The 17,228-nt window shown below is 48.8% G+C and overlaps 1 protein-coding gene across 1 annotated transcript in view; it reads left to right on the forward strand.

The window, feature by feature from the left end:
- Positions 1 to 17,228, forward strand: part of LOC144142114 (cytochrome P450 2J4-like) — a 47,523-nt gene that overhangs the window by 18,446 nt on the left and 11,849 nt on the right. The window contains exons 4-6 of the mRNA XM_077673519.1: positions 1,996 to 2,288; positions 11,956 to 12,071; positions 16,770 to 17,025. Coding sequence (XP_077529645.1) covers positions 1,996 to 2,288; positions 11,956 to 12,071; positions 16,770 to 17,025 — 665 coding nt within the window. The remainder of the gene's footprint in view (positions 1 to 1,995; positions 2,289 to 11,955; positions 12,072 to 16,769; positions 17,026 to 17,228) is intronic.

Genomic DNA, 17,228 nt, shown 5'->3' on the forward strand with positions numbered 1-17,228 from the left:
GGCGTTTATATGCGTTCTTCAAGTCAAAATATGAGCCCTTTTATTTTATCGTGATTGCTCCTTCTTAAGCGCATCGTAACAAGCTGGGCCCCTAATGGCGACAAAATGGGGTCATTCTCGGTCACTCCTGAGTGGCAAACCGTCGCCTCCCTTTCTGCCAGCAGTGCCACACACCTTCGTAGGTAAAGAAGGCATCCGAGTAAGAATAATATTTCCATGTGAGAAATCAAAGACATACGAATGTTCCCAAGCTACCCAAGCTACTTGGAGAACGAATGTCGTCGCCTCTAAAAGTTCAGCGAACGCCAACTGTTCATTCCAGCCCTTCAGGAATTATGTAAGTAAATTGCACGGATTCTGGGGGCTGCTTTTTCCGATCCTTTCACCCTCGGCAATACCGTGACAGAAAAGTGGTTTCGGTTAACGCTTTTCATTTTACGGACGCTGCACTAATACGGTTGTACAAAAATATTCTCATTAGCAAACCATGCTCACCACCTGTTAACTATGGTAAACAGAAATTTGGTGGGCTTAGCAGATGTGATTATTAGATGATTGCTAAAAATCCGCAATTTCATACTTTCATTGTTTTTCCAGGAAGTCGTTCACGAACTCTTTGTTGGCCTTGTGGTGGAGCTTAAATATGGGTGTCCTATTCTGTATTGTAAAGTACTGAGCTTTATCTCGCCAAAAAACTTCAGCCACAACATAAAGTAGGAAAACTGTTTACACACGTCCTTCCAATAGATAAATAACTATAAAATCTAGTATCTGGGCAGTGTATTGAACACATGTTGTCGTGACTACAACGCCTTCGTTAAGGGAAAAGAACTGTATTTACGTTAGAATACACACTCAAAATGCCCGATCGCCGCCATCATTCCTCGTCGTCCTCTTCTACTCACATGTGCGATCACTTCTTTGTCTTCGGGGGAAAAAGTTCCAACACATGTCAATTACGTCTGTTGCACATTTTTTTGGCACACAACATTCGGAAAGAAAGAAACGGCAACAGGAACCAGAGTCTAGTTCAGTGGTCGCTTAAATTCGTGCCTGCCCAGGGCAGATTGCCTGCCCAGGGCATTCTGGTGCCCTGACGGCAACTGTTCGAAATGTGTGTACCCTACGAGATGTCATCATCAATCTTATATTTTTTGGTCTCTAAACGGTTCTCATTACCTGCTGTTCTTGCGCCCTCAATTGCCATTTATGATAACATGACATAAAATAAGGTAGGAGCAATGAAATAGCAGCAGGAACCAGTCTAGGTCTGTCGTAGCCTGGCAGAATGTGTGTCATTACTAAACAGCGCAACAAAAACACGGACTATAGCTGAGGTACACAGGACGAGCGCTGACTTCCAACTGATCTTTTATTGAAAAAAATAGCACCGCTGTGATGAATTGCTTGTTTTGTTGTGTGCATTTATGGCACGTGTGTGTAGGTGTGTGGGGTATAAATATGTGTTTTTTTCAATAAAAGATCAGTTGGAAGTCAGCGCTCGTCCTGTGTACCTATGCTATAGTCCGTGTTTTTGTTGCGCTGTTTAGTAATGATGGATAACCAACTCGACCAATACTGCACTTTGCTTAGAATGTGTGTCCCCTACCAGATATCATCAAGCTTATGTCTTCTTTGTACTCTACATGGTTCTCATTACCCGCTCTTCTTTCACACTCAATTTTCAATGATGATAACACAATATAAGTTAGGATAATATTTATTTAACTCATAAACGTACATCAGTATAGTTGCGAGCAAGCTTAAATTTCAGGAGGCTCGTGTTGTGACGCCCTGCAGCAGCGATACATTCACAGGTTGATTGCGTACAACGTGCAGGTATAACAAGTCGGACAAAGGAAGATTTAGAGCAAATAAAAATACAAAACACGAGAGAAAAAAAACAAAAAGGTGCTACAAAATAAGACATTACGTGAACATTTACGTACATATATTTTTATGGTAACACCCTCCCACTGTATCCATCTCAAACAGGCGGAAGTGAGCCGATTCACACAACGGATTGGTGAGACAAAAGGAGAAGCAGTGTACCTGCATGATCCCCTGATTGCCTGCATCACAAATAACGTCGTAGAATTTTTGCTGGGGCGACGTTTACGCGACAAGGCTGTCTTCCAGCAACGACTGCACCAGATCGTCAAGAAGCTCGCCTTGAGCTTGGCCGATGGCGAATCCTTGGACTTTATGCCCAGCATTGCAAGAAAGATGCCTTTCACGGGACGTCCCAAACCCCTGCTTGCTCTGGATGAGATGGAAGAATTAATTCTGTGAGACAATTGCTGTTTCTTTACCGCACCACTTTCCTCTTCTTAAAACAAGTTTGATTTTGAGTTCTATGCACGCTTCAGCGTACGCAAACTTATATTTGTAGTTCCATTGTTGCCTCATAAAATGCAATTATTATATGCCGCACTACTAGTAAAGAGCTACACCGGAACAAAATTAAAATACTGACACCAAATTTCTGTTTTTCAAACTTTAGGCCAAAAGCCTTACAGTGAACCCGCAACACTTTTTTCAACTTTATTTGAAATCCTAAATGCCCGCAGAACGTAGTCGCCCAACACATCCAGTACTTAGATTAGGGGGTTGCAAAGTACCTAAAACAAAAATTTTGATCTATGCTTATCGGATAACTTGCAAACTCGCTCAAAACATTTTTCTTTCTTTGCCTGTCTTGGCGTTCATAGGCGGCTCACATAACGTCATTAAGGTCATGTAGCGGCTGTTAAAGCTACAAAGCTACAAATAAAGCTACAAAAACAAAGCAGGAACGGAAGGCGTATCTGCTGCGACGAGCAAATCACGCAGTGCCGCTCCGTGCTGGCGATAACTGTAGCTTTTGCAGTGCTTCCAGACACGAAGCAAAGAGTGAAAGCGTTTATCAAATGCCTTGCAGGGGGCCTTTAAGTGTCCCGTGTGCGAAACGGTGGTGTAGATGTTCGCCACCGCTGAAAAAATAAAAAAACGCTGCACTTTAGGAATTTGTGCAAAGTGCGTATGTGAAATATTTTCTGTAATGTGAACCAAAAAGTTGAGAACATTACAGGCATTTTCTACCTGAACTGGTGCATATTATTGCGGTGTCCCAGTGCATAGTGCTACTGAGAATATTGGTTAGTAAAAAAATGAGAATATGCTGCACTGCTTGCACCAGTGCAGCCAGTTCAGGTAAAAAAATACCTCTTTTGAGTTCGTTAGAAACTGAAACCCTGCTGTCCAGAGCAGGGCCCGGGTGTTTTATCACCGCGCAACATCAGCACGTTGTGGGAGATTGAACTGCGGTTAGAGTGGTGCTTGCGGTGTCGATGTCATATCGCGTGACAGGTGAACCTGACGGCACATGAGTCGAGTACGAGCACCTCAGCCACGGAGAAGTTTAATGCTGGTGAAGCGTGTGCGTGGGGTGTCGCCAGTCTGCCAAGTGATTCCAAGTGGACATTCCGTCAACGCAGTGAAGGGGCCTGGTGCTTGGATGCGTGACACCATTTGTCAATTTGACCGACAGAGCTTACACCATGGATGGGGTCGCGGGATATTTGAACAGTAATTTCCAAATTCATGTAATTAGACGATTTTACTTGCAATAATTTCTTATTACGGCACATTTATTCCGCGTCTATTCGCAATCTAGACGACCCATCGCTTTTTCAGAGACTCGATTTGCTTTTTTGCCATTTTTTTTTTAGCTGTCGTGATGTCAGCGCCCGCATGAGTTGCCGTGGTGGTGCCTTTCAACGATCATTGCTGATGAGCAAGGGAGAATGCGCACGCCTCATGTACACGAAACATGCTCACTGGGTGTCGTAACGCTCTCGCATTAAAATCACGATTCACACCGTGACGATATATAAAATGGTGGTGCTGCTCCGGCAGCTAACATCACTGCCACGTGCCTATACGCCGCAAGATACAAAATAATCCCTCATCGACGGAAGCGGCGACACGTGAAGAATGAACTTTACTGCGCAAGCGTGTTGTTTGCTGAAATTACGTACGTTTTCTTTTTTCTCCGCCATATTATTAATTGACGGCGAGCCTCCCAGAAGGACTTCCGCTTTCCGCACTACAGTTGTGACTGCGCCCCATTCCGCTGCGCTCGAGGCGAGAGCGATTTATTATTAAGTTTAACGCGCCGACATAACACAGGCGATGCGGCGCACCGTAGTGGAAGGCTCCGGTTTAATTTTGACCACCTGGGGATCTTTAACGTGCGCCGAAATCTCGTACACACGGGCGTTTTTGCTTTTGCTTTTCGCTTCCAGCAGAAAAGCGGCCGCCGTGGCCGGGAATCGAACCCGCGTCCTCGTGCTCAGTGGCACAACACCTCAGCCACTGATCCACCGCGGCGAGTGCACGCGGCGAGAGGCTTTGGCTCGATTGAATTTCAGCTGACGGCGTTAACGGATTAGGATTAGGATTAGGAAAAACTGTATTTGTGTCTGCAAAACGACTAAGCGCCGCGACGCGGGCCTGGCGTCGTCCTAGGGATTGCCCGGATTGCCGTTACTAGGCGCAGCGCCAACGCTTCCCGTCACCGGGTCGCCTGGTCTGTGCTTTTCGAGCGCACCCCGGACTTGCTGGACGGCCCAGAGTTGAGTGTCCTTGTCGCTACTGCGTACAGCGTCCTGGAGCTGCGGCGGATAAGTTCTTGATTGAGCTTCGTTCGAAACCGGGCACAGTCCCAGAAGATGTGCCACTGGTCTGCCAGACCCACACCACACACTTTACACACGTCCGTCGAATAAAGTTCTGGATGAAACCTGTGCAGCGTTGCCGGGGCGAGGATGGACCCGGTCTGGAGCTGTCGTAGTAGAACTGCTTCCTCCCGGCTCAGGCCCTGGTGGGGGGGTGGCATGACCCATCGAGCCAGGCGGTAAGCCTTGGTGATCTCGTTGTAGCTCACAAGGCGATCTTTGTTCGCGAAGCACCACGGACGGTCGGTCTCGGAGGAGCGGAGGGTAAGTGCTCGCGCCTCCGAGTGTGCCGTCTCGTTGTGGTTGGGTGCGGTTGCGCATTCGCCCACGTGCGCCGGAAACCACTTGACACGAACGTCTCTGCCCTGGAGCCTTGCCTTGCCGATGATGGCGGCCGCCTTTGCGCAAACGCGACCTTTCGCGTAGTTGCGTACGGCCATTCTCGAGTCACAGAGCACTGTGCGGCACTCAACCTCAGAGATGGCCAGGGCGATGGCGACCTCCTCGGCGTCCGTGGCTTCGGTGCACCGTACACTCGCAGTCGTCGTCTTAGGGCCCGTGGAGGCCTTAACGGCGACCGCGACGTAGCCTTCGTGCTGGTACTCTGCTGCGTCGACGTAACGCGCGTAGTCGTCTTTGGCATGCATCTTGATGATGGCTTTGGCCCGCGCTGCACGCCTCTCCTTGTTGTGCTCCGGGTGCACGTTTCTAGGTATTGGGTCAACGCATATGTGTGCCATCGCTTCCTCGTTTATGTCACGCTGTTGCCGGTCCGGCGTGCGAGGGTTGTAGCCAAGGTTCTCGAGGATTTGGCGTCCCGTCTTTGTCATGGAGAGACGTTCCAGCTGTGCCGCCAACTGAGCCTCCGTGATTTCTTCCAGGGTATTGTGCACTCCTAGCTGTAGTAAGCGCGCAGTGCTCGTGGTTTCCATAAGGCCCAGTGCCGATTTGTAAGCCTTACGTATGAGTGTATTGATCTTGGCCCGTTCCATGACCTTCCAGTTATGGTACGCGGCCACGTACGTAATGTGGCTGATCACGAAGGACTGGACTAGTCTCACGAGGTTGTCCTCCTTCATGCCCGTTCTTCTCGAAGAAATGCGGCGAATGAGGCGAATTGCCTCGGCCGTCTTGCTGTTGAGCTTGGCAAGGGTTTCACCGTTGCTGTTGTTCTTGTCAATGATCATGCCCAAAACCTTGAGTCTTGTTACTTCGGGGATGCGTTGCCCCGATGCGGTGACTATTTTGATACGGTTGGCTTCGCGCTGTGGCGTATTGCCCCTGCGTTTCGGTGCGAGCACGAGTAGTTCAGACTTGCTAGGCGAACAGAGCAGGCCGGTACCAACGAGATGCTGCTCGATGGCGGTGACTGCCGCTTGCAGTTGACTCTCGATGTATGCGTCGCTGCCGCCGGCAACCCAGAGCGTGATGTCGTCGGCGTATATAGTATGCCGGACGCCCGTTCGCGCTAGCGCCTCCGCAACCCCAATCATGACGAGGTTGAAGAGGCACGGTGAGACGACCGATCCTTGCGGTGTGCCTGTGCTTCCGAGCATCTTCTTTTTAAGCTGTAGGTCCCCCGCGTGGAGTTCTACCATCCGATCCGTAAGGAAGTCCTTGATATAGTTATAGCTGGTTTCGCCCATGTTCAACTTGGAAACTTGTGCCAAGATCGCCGAATGCTTTACCTTGTCGAAAGCACTCTGGAGATCCAGCCCAAGGATTACTCTGTTATCTCTCGTGCCTTCCTTGTCGATTATTTCCGCCATAAGCTGGAGCATGGCGTCTTGCGTGCTCAGCTTGTGTCGAAACCCTATCATGGAGTCTGGATATATATGCCTTCCTTTTCAAGGTACTCTTGCCATCTGCGCGCGAGCACGCGCTCCAGCACCTTGCCCACGCAGGACGTGAGCGCGATTGGACGGAGGTTGTTGGTGTCTGGCGGCTTGCCCGGTTTAGGGATCAGGATGGTCTTGGCACATTTCCACTGGCACGGTAGCCTGCCCGATCGCCAGCACTCATTGTAGTATTGGGTAAGGGCCTCTATCGATGGGTCGTCTAGGTTTTTAAGCATCTTGTTCGTGACCAGGTCCGGGCCGGCTGCCGAGCGGGTGTTTAGCTCGTGCAGCGCAGCTCGCACCTCTGCCATCGTGATGTCCCGGTCTAGCCACGCATTGGGTGACCCTGCGTACGGTGGGTGGTGCTCCGTGGGGGTAGCAGGTAGGTATTTGTCCTCCAGCTTCTTGAGCACAGCGTCTTTACCTTCCTGCTGCACCGCTGTGTGCATGAGCCTAGCGAGGCGGTCTCGTTGGTGTGACTTGGTTTTAGCCTCGTCAAGCAGGTGTCGTAGGAGGTTCCACGTTCTGCCACGATGTAATTGTCCATCGGCTTTGTTACAGATCTCGTTCCACTGCTGTTTGCAGAGGAGTTTGCAGTGGATCTCGATGGCCCGATTTAACTCGACCACTTTCTTGCGCAGTTTACGGTTCAGTATGTTTCTTCCAGCGTTCCATGATTGAGTGTTTGGCCTCGATGAGGTGGGCAAGGCGGCTATCCACGCTTACTATGTCTTCGTCGGTCTCCACGGTTTTGGTGGCTGATCGCACGGCTTTGCGAAGCGCGGCGGACCACTCACCTATGTCTCGGATGACCGGACAATCCTTGGGTTGGTTCTGTCGGAAACAGTCCCAATCTGTCCATTTGTGCAGCACGGTGTTACCCCCGATCGTGCTGGGTATCGTGATCTCGAGAATGTAGTGGTCACTGCCAAGATCAACTCCGGTGTTTGCCCACGCAATCTTGCCCGTTCGATCGTTCTTGACAAAAGTGAGGTCTGGTGTAGTGTCCCTTGCCACGGAGTTGCCTATCCTGGTGGGGTTGGTGGGGTCCGTGGTGAGTACGTAGTCGTTGTCCAGGGCGCTTTGCAGCAGGTCTCTGCTCTTGATCGTGTCTCGGAGGTAGCCCCATGCTGTGTGCGACGCGTTAAAGTCGCCACCGATCGCGAGCGTGCTGCCCCTGGCCTTTGTGCTGGCCTGGCGGAGGAGGGAGCGGAATTTCTGGTGTATGTGCTTGGGGTTGCTGTAAACGTTGAGCAGGAACAGGCTGCCCTTGCGTTGCTTGCTCGGTATGATCTCCGTAAAGGTGTACTGAATCTTGATGTTTCCTTGCTTTATCGTGTGCTCCACAAAGGTGAGACCCTTGCGGACGAAAGTACACACGCCACGGCCTTGGTCGGGGCTAATGTGTGCTTTGTACCCGGGGAGGGACGGGGCCGCCGAGACCGTCTCTTGGAGCATGATCACGTCTGGTTTCCTGTTAACCATCGCTGTGTGCTGTTGTATTACCGCCTTCTTGTGATCAAAGCTGTGGCAATTCCACTGCCAGATCGTGAGATCCAACCGTGGTTTTACTGCTGCTGTTGGGTTGGCGGCCATGATTGCGTTAGGGTGAAGGGTTGTTGTTGCTCTTGGTTATAAGGGTGGTTCACGAACATTGGTGCAAAGGTCGGGTGGCGTACGATTGGGCGTAAGGTCTGCTCGATGAACTCGAACTTTGCTTCGATTTTCTTGAAAGACGTGATAATGAGCTCCTCCAGCTTGTTGAATCTTGCGTCAAACTTGGCTTCTAGCTTGGCCTCAAGCGTTGCTTCGAACTGTTCCGCTTCTTTGCGGGATCTCCGCGACTCGAGCGCGCGTTTCTTGGTTACGGGCTCAGTCTCCATTTCATCGTGGAGTTCGGTCATTGACATTTCCTCCTCGGGCATAATCTGCGGTCTTGACTCTGTAACCGGCGGTGGGGTTGGTGGCGAGTGAGTCGGGGATGGCGACGGTGCAGGGGTGGGGTTCGTAGCGGCGGGTTTCGATATACGCAGTAACTTGCGTATCTCGGCGATTTCCTTGGTCAGGTTGTTAACTGAGGCTTCCAGTTCGATGTTTCTTTTTCGTAGCGAGCCATTTGCTGCCTTGAGACGGTCCATTGCTTCGTCATTTCGCCTCCGTGGCGGCGTGGTCGGCGTGCTTCTGCCGCTGTCGCTCTTAGTTACGTCGGCCCAACTCACGCGATCGCGTGACGGTGACCTGTTGCGGCTGAGGCTCCGTTTGTTTTTGTCGCAGCTGCTGTTTCTTCGTGACGATGCGCGACTCCTGGAAGGAGCCCTTGACTTGCTTGGGGAACGTGACCCTTCCAGGCGCGGGAACGAGCTTGCCGAGAGCTGCTGCTGTTGCTGCTGCTGCTCGGCGGCGCGACGCTCCCACTGCCGGCGCCGGACGACGTACGGCGTCTTGAATTTTCCCTTGCAAAATCGGTCGCCCGTTGGGTGAGCGCCTCCGCACAGTTTACACTTGGGGGTACATGTGTGGTCCTCCGTGGGGTTGGTCGCGCCGCACGCAAGACACGCGCGCATGGTCGGTGTGGGGCATACGTCGCGCCGGTGGCCGACTTTGCCGCACTGCTGACACACGTCTATTTGCTTGCGATACAAATTGCACGGGATTAGGGTTACGCCGTAACGAACGAAGTTCGGTACCCTGTGATCTTGAAACGCGATGATAACTGTGGTCGTGTTTCAGATGCGCTTGGCTCCGACAGCGAGGGGGTTGCGGTCGTTCACGATGTTCCTGTCTATTTCGGCGGCGCCGTCATCCGTCGGGATGCCGCGTATGACGCCCTTGACGGTGTCGTGGGGCGCCGTGCGATAAGCGCCAACTTGGTGGAGCTTGCCTTGTACTTGTATCGCTTGAATTCTTGAGTATTTTGCTGCGTTTTCCTCGCTGGGAGTGCTCACTACCATGATGTTTTGCTGGACGTTGGGGCATATAGTGTCCCTGGTCCCCGCCGCGCTCTCGATGCCTGCCGCTGCCAAAATCGCCGCGGCCACGTTGGTGGTGCCGGTCTTGAGAATGTCGAGGCCGCCCCTTGGCCTCACCACTATCTTGATTTCCTCCGTAGGCATGCCTGGCATGCGTGCCGCACGAATCGCCGATACACGGGCGCTGGTGAAGAACTTCGATTTCGAGCTCGCATTGCCGTCAGGCTTACCGTTCGAAGCGCGTTGCCGAAGTCTTGACATGCGATCGCAGGCCTGGGTCCAGCCAGCTTCATCGTGGTATTCTTCGGGCGAAATATCCTCGCCCTGCACTTGCACGCACATTTTGGAGTCCGAAGGCCCCGCTAATTGAGCGGAAGTCTCCATGTCGTTGGCGAAGAGTACGGGCTAGGCCAAGCGAGCCCTGGGTTCGCTTAGGCTTAGCGAGTCCATGTGGCGCCGGAGTAGGTAAAGTTCGATAAATTGGCGAAAAACGCACATTTCGATAAAAAATCGGTATCGGTCGAAGGTAATCACCTTCGCGCACACATTGATAATACGAAAACCGAAGGTTGATCCAAATAGCACTGCGTAATTAGGTATGAAAGACAGAGCCGATGTGAAAACGACTGCTCACCTCGGCGATCGCAGCGCCCTCTCTAGGTTATTACTGCAGAGGCATTACATTCCATCATGCATCGCATCAATCAGTGGCCTGTCATGCGTGGTCTGCACACGAAACATTGCTGATGCCTTTGCGGACGATTGGCTCTGATTACGTATACCAAAGACATGCCTAGTTCTTAAATGGGCCCTGCAGCACTTCAAAAAAACGCTTTCACTCTCTCATTCGCGTCTGAAAGAACTGAGAAAGCTATAGTTATCGCCAACGCGGAGCGGCACTGCGTGATTTGCTCGTCGCACCAGATACGCCTTCCGGTTCGGCTTTGCTTTCGTGTCTTTCTGTTTTAAAGAGGCTATCTAATGCGTCCCTAGCTGCAACTGAACGAGAGCCGGGAAATGGCCGCTAAACCGCGGTAATGATGCAATTCCAGCGGGTCAAAGAACGCCAACACGTAGAAAGAGAGAAAATGTTTTGAGCAAGTTTCTACGTTATCTGCTGGGCATACTGCAGTATTTTTTGGCGGAGGTGCTTTCCGACCCCACTCTAAGTACTGGTTGTGTTGGTTGACTACGTCCTGCAAGCATTTAAGATTTGGAAATAAGATCAAAAAGGTGCTGCAGGGTCTCTTTAAAACCTAAAAGCGGTCGCTGCAAGGTGAACGTCCAAAAGGGCTGACTTATTTTTCCACTGGTTCGTGCAGCTAGATGGTTGGCGGTCGTCGTAGAATCAAGAACCTCGCTGCGGCCGCTTTTCTGATGGAGGCGGAAAGCAAAAACGCCCCGTTTGTTCTAGGTTTCGGCGCACGTTAAAGAGCCCCAACTGGTTAATGTTAATCCGGAGCCCTCCACTAAGGCGCGCCTCATGGCATGTGTAGCGTCGGCGCGTTAAACCTCATAATCAACCAATTGCAATCAAGAACCACTGTTGGTACCTGCTTCCTCGTAATATTACAAATGCATTTTCAATTCACATTTTTCATAAAGTCCGCTACGCCACTTCTGCGAGCAACATTTTTTCATCCTTTTCCAAGTTTGCCACCAATGTATAGTGGTTTCATTTGCCTTTGTAGAACTGAAGTATTTTGATGCTGTTCAGAACTGCTCAGTTAATTTTGTGCCGTCTTTTTTCTTGCAATGCCGTGCCTCTCTTATGGCTAATTCGCATTTTGTTGCGTGAAAATTTACCAATGATATTTTTGACCCATTTAAATTTAAAATTGTTCTTATCCGTGAGAAATATTTATAAAATATTTTCACACATTGTGATATTTGCTACGTGGAAATGTTATGATAATTAGACTGCAGAAGCATTAGATTAAAGAAATTTTTGGGTAACATGGGCTTGTAAATTATTATAGTTGCTGACTGCGGGAGTGTTTAGCCGATGTCGTAAATATATACCAGTATTCTTCAAGCATTATTGATTAGGCCTATTCACTGCGCACATTATACAAGCAGTGCATTCAACACCTGACACCTATAAGTGTGCTTCAACTGCTTCTACAGTGTTTCTACGCCTCCTGTTGGACGTACGCTATGTGATTTTTTATGTATTTTTACGGCAACTACGCGTTAAAGTGAATTCTTGGGGTTATATTAACAGGCCACAATGAGGACTTCATCTCAGTAACAGCAAACGTTCAGACTACAACGCGGTGTTTTGACTTCTATCAGTTTTTCTGTTTACAAAATTGACAACTAACTGCTCTAAGTTTTACTCTATTGCAGCAATTTCGTGAACAAACTTTGTCCTTTTACATGCATATCATAGACCTATTTGAAATGGGTTTGATTTCAAACCTTTCGTAGCACCCAGATGCAGGAGTACGACACCACATCGGAAGCTGACTCTAAGGACGATTTTGTTCACCTCTACCTGAAGAAAATTGAGGAGACGAAATGCAACCCAGACTCTCCATTTCAATGTAAGTGATCATCTATAGCTTCTTTAGTTTATATTTATTGAACAATCCGCTTCTTATATTCGTCCCGCATGCTTGTGTTTCACTGCGAAGCAGTGTATGTCTAACCCACCCCCACCCCGTCCCCTACCCCAACCCCCACCCCAGTTTTCAGTCCGGTGGAGCCACTTTACTCGGCGCCGCTCCGTCGTTCCTTTTCGCCACCACCGACCCCTCTTTCACAATTGTTATTTGCCGGCGCCTTTGAGGTTTAAGCACGCGCACATAAGCAGTTGCCGATTTATGCGTGCACGTTCGGGGAGTGCAGGGAGTAAGGGGGGGCGCGCAGGCAAAGCTATAGGTTTCGTGCCCTCACTGATGGCCTGTCCGTTCTGCTTGCGGGAGGCTTACACGTGGACGTCAAACAGCCGAATGCACCCTCTGTGGTGTCTTCACTGGTCGGTCGGAATGGGTTGTGTCTTGTGTGTTTCACAGACGGTAAGATGCCTACGACACGGTAACGAAACAGACAGCCCCATGTTGGTCCACTACAATAAAGCTCAAGTCCTTCCAAGTTTAATTCTGTTACATTTATGTAACAGAATTATGCTCCAGCGCAAACACAAACAACGGGGTTTAATTTGTGCACTCCGTCGACAGCGCCCGACTTCGCAGGTCATCCACGTTCACAGAATGGAAGGACACTAATTTTTAAGTCCTTGTTGCTGTTGATGACGCCAAAAGATCGCTACAGTTCGGAAGTGTATACAGCGCATCGCAAATTGCAATTTAGTCTACGTCTTGCAGAAGTACTGCAGGGCTCAATGCAAGCATCCATCTCTAGGTGCTACCCAAGCTTCCGAGTATATTTGAAGTAAGAGTTTCCCTGTGTTCAAACAGTTGACCATTTTCACGTTTACGACAGTTGAATTTGAGTAACCACGTATCTCCAATTATTACACTAGGAAGGAGGTAACCATCGTCGGCCTTAAGAAGCCAAACTTCCCAACGGCAACGCAAATCAAATTATGAGCACATGCACACACGCATACGCACGCTCAAGACGACGCTGGGCACGTGAATAAGGACCGCATTAACTTGAGCTTTTCTGCATACATTTTGTCAAACAATTATGTGAGAACTTCTTGGGTTTTCAAGCGCTTTTAAATAGTCATTAGGAATGACATTTTGATGGTAATAATTCTACAATAAAGCTACTAATAAAACCACGCGCTTCAATCTCGAATGAGTAATTTAGTATGCTTTGTTCCGTAAAGCATTTTGCTGCTGCATTTTTGGAAATAAGATTGTTCGGAACGCTGTGGATTTATTTAGCCAGAACCACACAGCTAAAATACCGATCATCCCAATCATGGGCAGGTAGCTGCTTCTGCAGGAAATCAATTAAAGACAGGCTGCACCATGCCGCATGTCCTAGCATGAACTTCCACCAACGTAACTTCAAACTACTCACAACTGTTGAACGTTTACAAAGACTTAGAAGATGAGTTTAGTTAATGTATAATACCAAGACGTCGGGAGAAACAAGTTTTACTGCAATGAAACGAGGCAGAAAGCATCCGACAAAAATTTAGGTGCCCTCCTAGAAAGGGATGTGTGACAGGTAGACGATGTTTAATAAGGCCATAAATATCAGCGAGATGGGTCCTACAATAGAGGGTATCGTGCGAACACTTCTTATTTGGAGACCCTAATCTTAATATTAGTTCTAAGGAATAACATGGAGGGAAAGGCAACAAAAGCACAGCATTGTTTTTATACGGGGTGATGTTAAGTCGACAGGTTTTTTTTTTAATTTAGGCGTTTAGATGTACGTTAAGACACCTCTACAGTGAGGTTATGCGCCAAGGGGGACACAAAATAAGGTGGTAACAACTGATGTCGGTGGCCTAATTAACTAAAATTAGATAATTACGTTTTAGTGGCCGCAGTAAACAGGCATGCTTGTATTGAAAAGTTAGACGCAATCGTATTTCTACGCTGTTTCATTTGGTAGAATTCTTCTAATGCGTACCTACTCCGATATATCGAAGTGCTAAGTTTAATTGCCGTTCGCATGATTACGAATGCTAGGCAGTGGCGACCGGCACAAAGCTCCTCCGTTTTGTTCTGTGTTTTGATATGGGTTCCAAGTACTGCAGATTGCGATAACGCCAGCCAAGACTGAAAGGATGCCAGTTATCACTTTTGCCTATGCCTCCACCCCGTTGTCAAACTATACACCGAACACAGCACGCACGTCACAGAAGGGAGGAGCTCTGCGCCGGTCTTAGCTGTCTAGCATTCGTAATCATGCGAACAGCCATTAAACTTCGCAGTTCGATATCTCGGGGTACGAATGCGCCAGAAGAATTCTGCCAAATAAAACTGCGTAGAAACAATATTACGTATAACTATTTCATACAAGCATGGCTGCTTACTGCAGCCGCCAAAAAGTTAATTATTCAATTTTAGTTAGTTAAGCCACCGACATCAACAGTTCCCCCCCTCATTTTGCGCCCCCCTTGGCGCCCAATCTCACTGTAGAGATTGGCCCCCGCGTAAAGCTAAGCGCCTAATTTTAAAAAAAAACCTGTCGAAATAATTTTGATCACCCTGTATAAGAGGTTGGTGTACCAATGTCCTTCGTCAAAAACTTAACGAAACACAAAAACTAAACCTACAAAATCATTGACAAATGAAATATTGTTGTTTTGATCTGCCTACACGCAATAAGAACTAAGCGGTCCCAGCAGGAAGCTTTCGCGCATGGATTGCTAAAGCACGGTTCCTTCTACCATTAGATTAGCGAAAGGTATGTATACTGCTTCAAATGTTTTGTCCATTAGTCTCCCTCGGTAGTTTTAATCTCCTACGTTGTCAGTTCAAATCGCGTTTGGTTGATTCAAAACCTGCGTTCAACCTTGTCACACCGAAAAGTCGGGCAGCACCTAAGTTCGATTCACACTATTTCAAGTGCCCTATCGTTTCGCCACTTCACCATTCGGTGGAGCCCTTTCGGTTTTAATTTAAAAAAACTCCCCCCACCTCCCCGAAGGGGATCGTGCGGAAATGCGAATGCATTGGGTGCACCGATGAGTGCGCTGCGGCAAGCAGTAACGGAGAGAGGCGTGCGCTCCACTGCATTTATATACATTTTCCGAGCGCAGCGAGCGGAGAGAGGGTACGCGGAGAGGAGAGAGAGACCCGCGCAACACGCCCGCCCCGCGCGCGAGCTCTCTCTCCCGCCGAGCTCCGCGAAGCGAGCGCCCTCACACGCCCGAGCGCGCTCCTCCTCTCCCCTTGCCCTCCGCTACTCCCGCCCGAGCTACCACCCGCTAAGAAATGCATTCGCATTTAAAAATACTAGCGGCGCGGGTCCGCCGCGCCGAGACGACGACGACGAAGGCAGAACTACGAGGCGCGCGCTCACGTGCGCTCGCGCTGGAGGCATGCAGGCGCACGCCGACGGAGCACGACAACCCCCGACTAAGAAATGCATTCACATTTAAAACAAAGTACATCGCCTTTACCGCTCATGTCAAAGACCAATTGCGTAGACATGGTACATCAGCTCTTAGGGATAAAGCGTGCAGAGCAGGCCATTGACCACTACTTTGCCTTACTCCGGATGGTGGATGCCTCAGACAGACTTGTCAATTACCATAGGTGCAAAGACTCATTGAATGTTCATTTGGTGATGAAAGGCTTCGAAATAGTATAGACGTTCTGTCCTACGTTTCCACTACTATTTTCCAAGGGCTATACTCTATTCCGAGTTTCTCCTCACCTTGTGGTCACTAGCGCGAACATCTTACGCATTAGTCTGGTATCTTTTCTGATGCCGTTGGTGCAGTGCTGCCCGTGACCTTTCCTTATCATAACCTTTAACCTAGGTGGCTGTAATGCCGCCACACAAAAGCTCTGGAACGAAAATCTATTTTTGCGAATGCTGTCAGGGTGAAAATACTAAATTACGAGTACGCATTTTTTGAACAAGTACCTGCGAGTACCGGACGATTGGTCTCGGAAAGCACGGACGAGGAGCTGGATAATCGGATCTAAGTGTCAGAGAGCCCGGTAGTTTACTATGATTGGTTTTTTCAAAGATCCGAAATACATTTAAGCTTTTTGTTATTGACAAGTACCTCAAATAAAGTGCTTACGAACCACAAAGGCAGCCATTTTGAGTTATTTCTCTCCCGCACGGCAGCCCGGGGTACTATGTGCGGTATTTTCGCAATACTTCCGTAATAATACATCTCGCATCCAAAGTACAGTTTCTGGCTGAAATACCTAAAATTAAAATTTTAGTGGTCCGTAAAATTTGCTCTTGCCTGTACATACTGTTAACTGAACAAACCACGCAGCTGAGAGAATGACCGAAGTAAGACCAGATACACACGACCCCTTCCTTGTCTGTGCGAAGCCTTACTTCTGTCCGGGTGTCAGCTGCGCTGTTTCTTCTGTTACTTACGTGGAACCAACAAATAGACCCTCCAATATATATTTTTGGTGGTTATCGGACATACCAGCTAGAAAAATTGCAGAGTATTCCAATATAGAAAGGAGTTGAGGGACAAGCTAGAATTCTTTTTACTGAACTCAGAACTGACATCTTTTTCCTGGCCAAATTATTCCTTTTCACTCCAGAGTTCGCCCATTCACTCTAATAATTAACTGGTGCATTGTTACTCTGTTTTTGATCGTTTCCCCCTTCAGACAGATTTCTGGTTGGACACATGGGTTCCTTTATTGTTGGCGGCACATTGTCTCCCTGGGAGTCAATGCAACAAACTTTCGTACTCCTTGCCATTCACAAAGACACTTTTCAAAGAAGAGTTCAGCAGGAGATTGACGACATCGTCGGACCGCACCGGTGCCCCACATGGGGAGACAGAAAGAGCATGCCTTTCACGCTGGCCTGGCTTTGGGAAGTGGAGCGATGGAAACTAGCTCCTATCAGCGTTCCAAGAGAGTGAGCTACCTCCTGCGCAACTCAGTTTGAGCAGTGACTTGTCAAACAAGAAATGTAGCCAATCTCAGACAAGCGTTTTAACCATTAGGCACTGTTTATATGTTCGGCAACGATGGTTTTAAGCAAAACACGTGTGCTTTTTTAGCATTTTGATAAATTTAAATTGAAAGGCTACACTTCAATGTTGCTCGCAAAACTTTTAA

The sequence above is a fragment of the Haemaphysalis longicornis genome, unplaced genomic scaffold (genome assembly GCF_048455015.1).
Source record: "Haemaphysalis longicornis isolate Haplotype H1 unplaced genomic scaffold, Haemaphysalis longicornis Haplotype H1 scaffold_6, whole genome shotgun sequence".
Taxonomy (NCBI): domain Eukaryota; kingdom Metazoa; phylum Arthropoda; class Arachnida; order Ixodida; family Ixodidae; genus Haemaphysalis; species Haemaphysalis longicornis.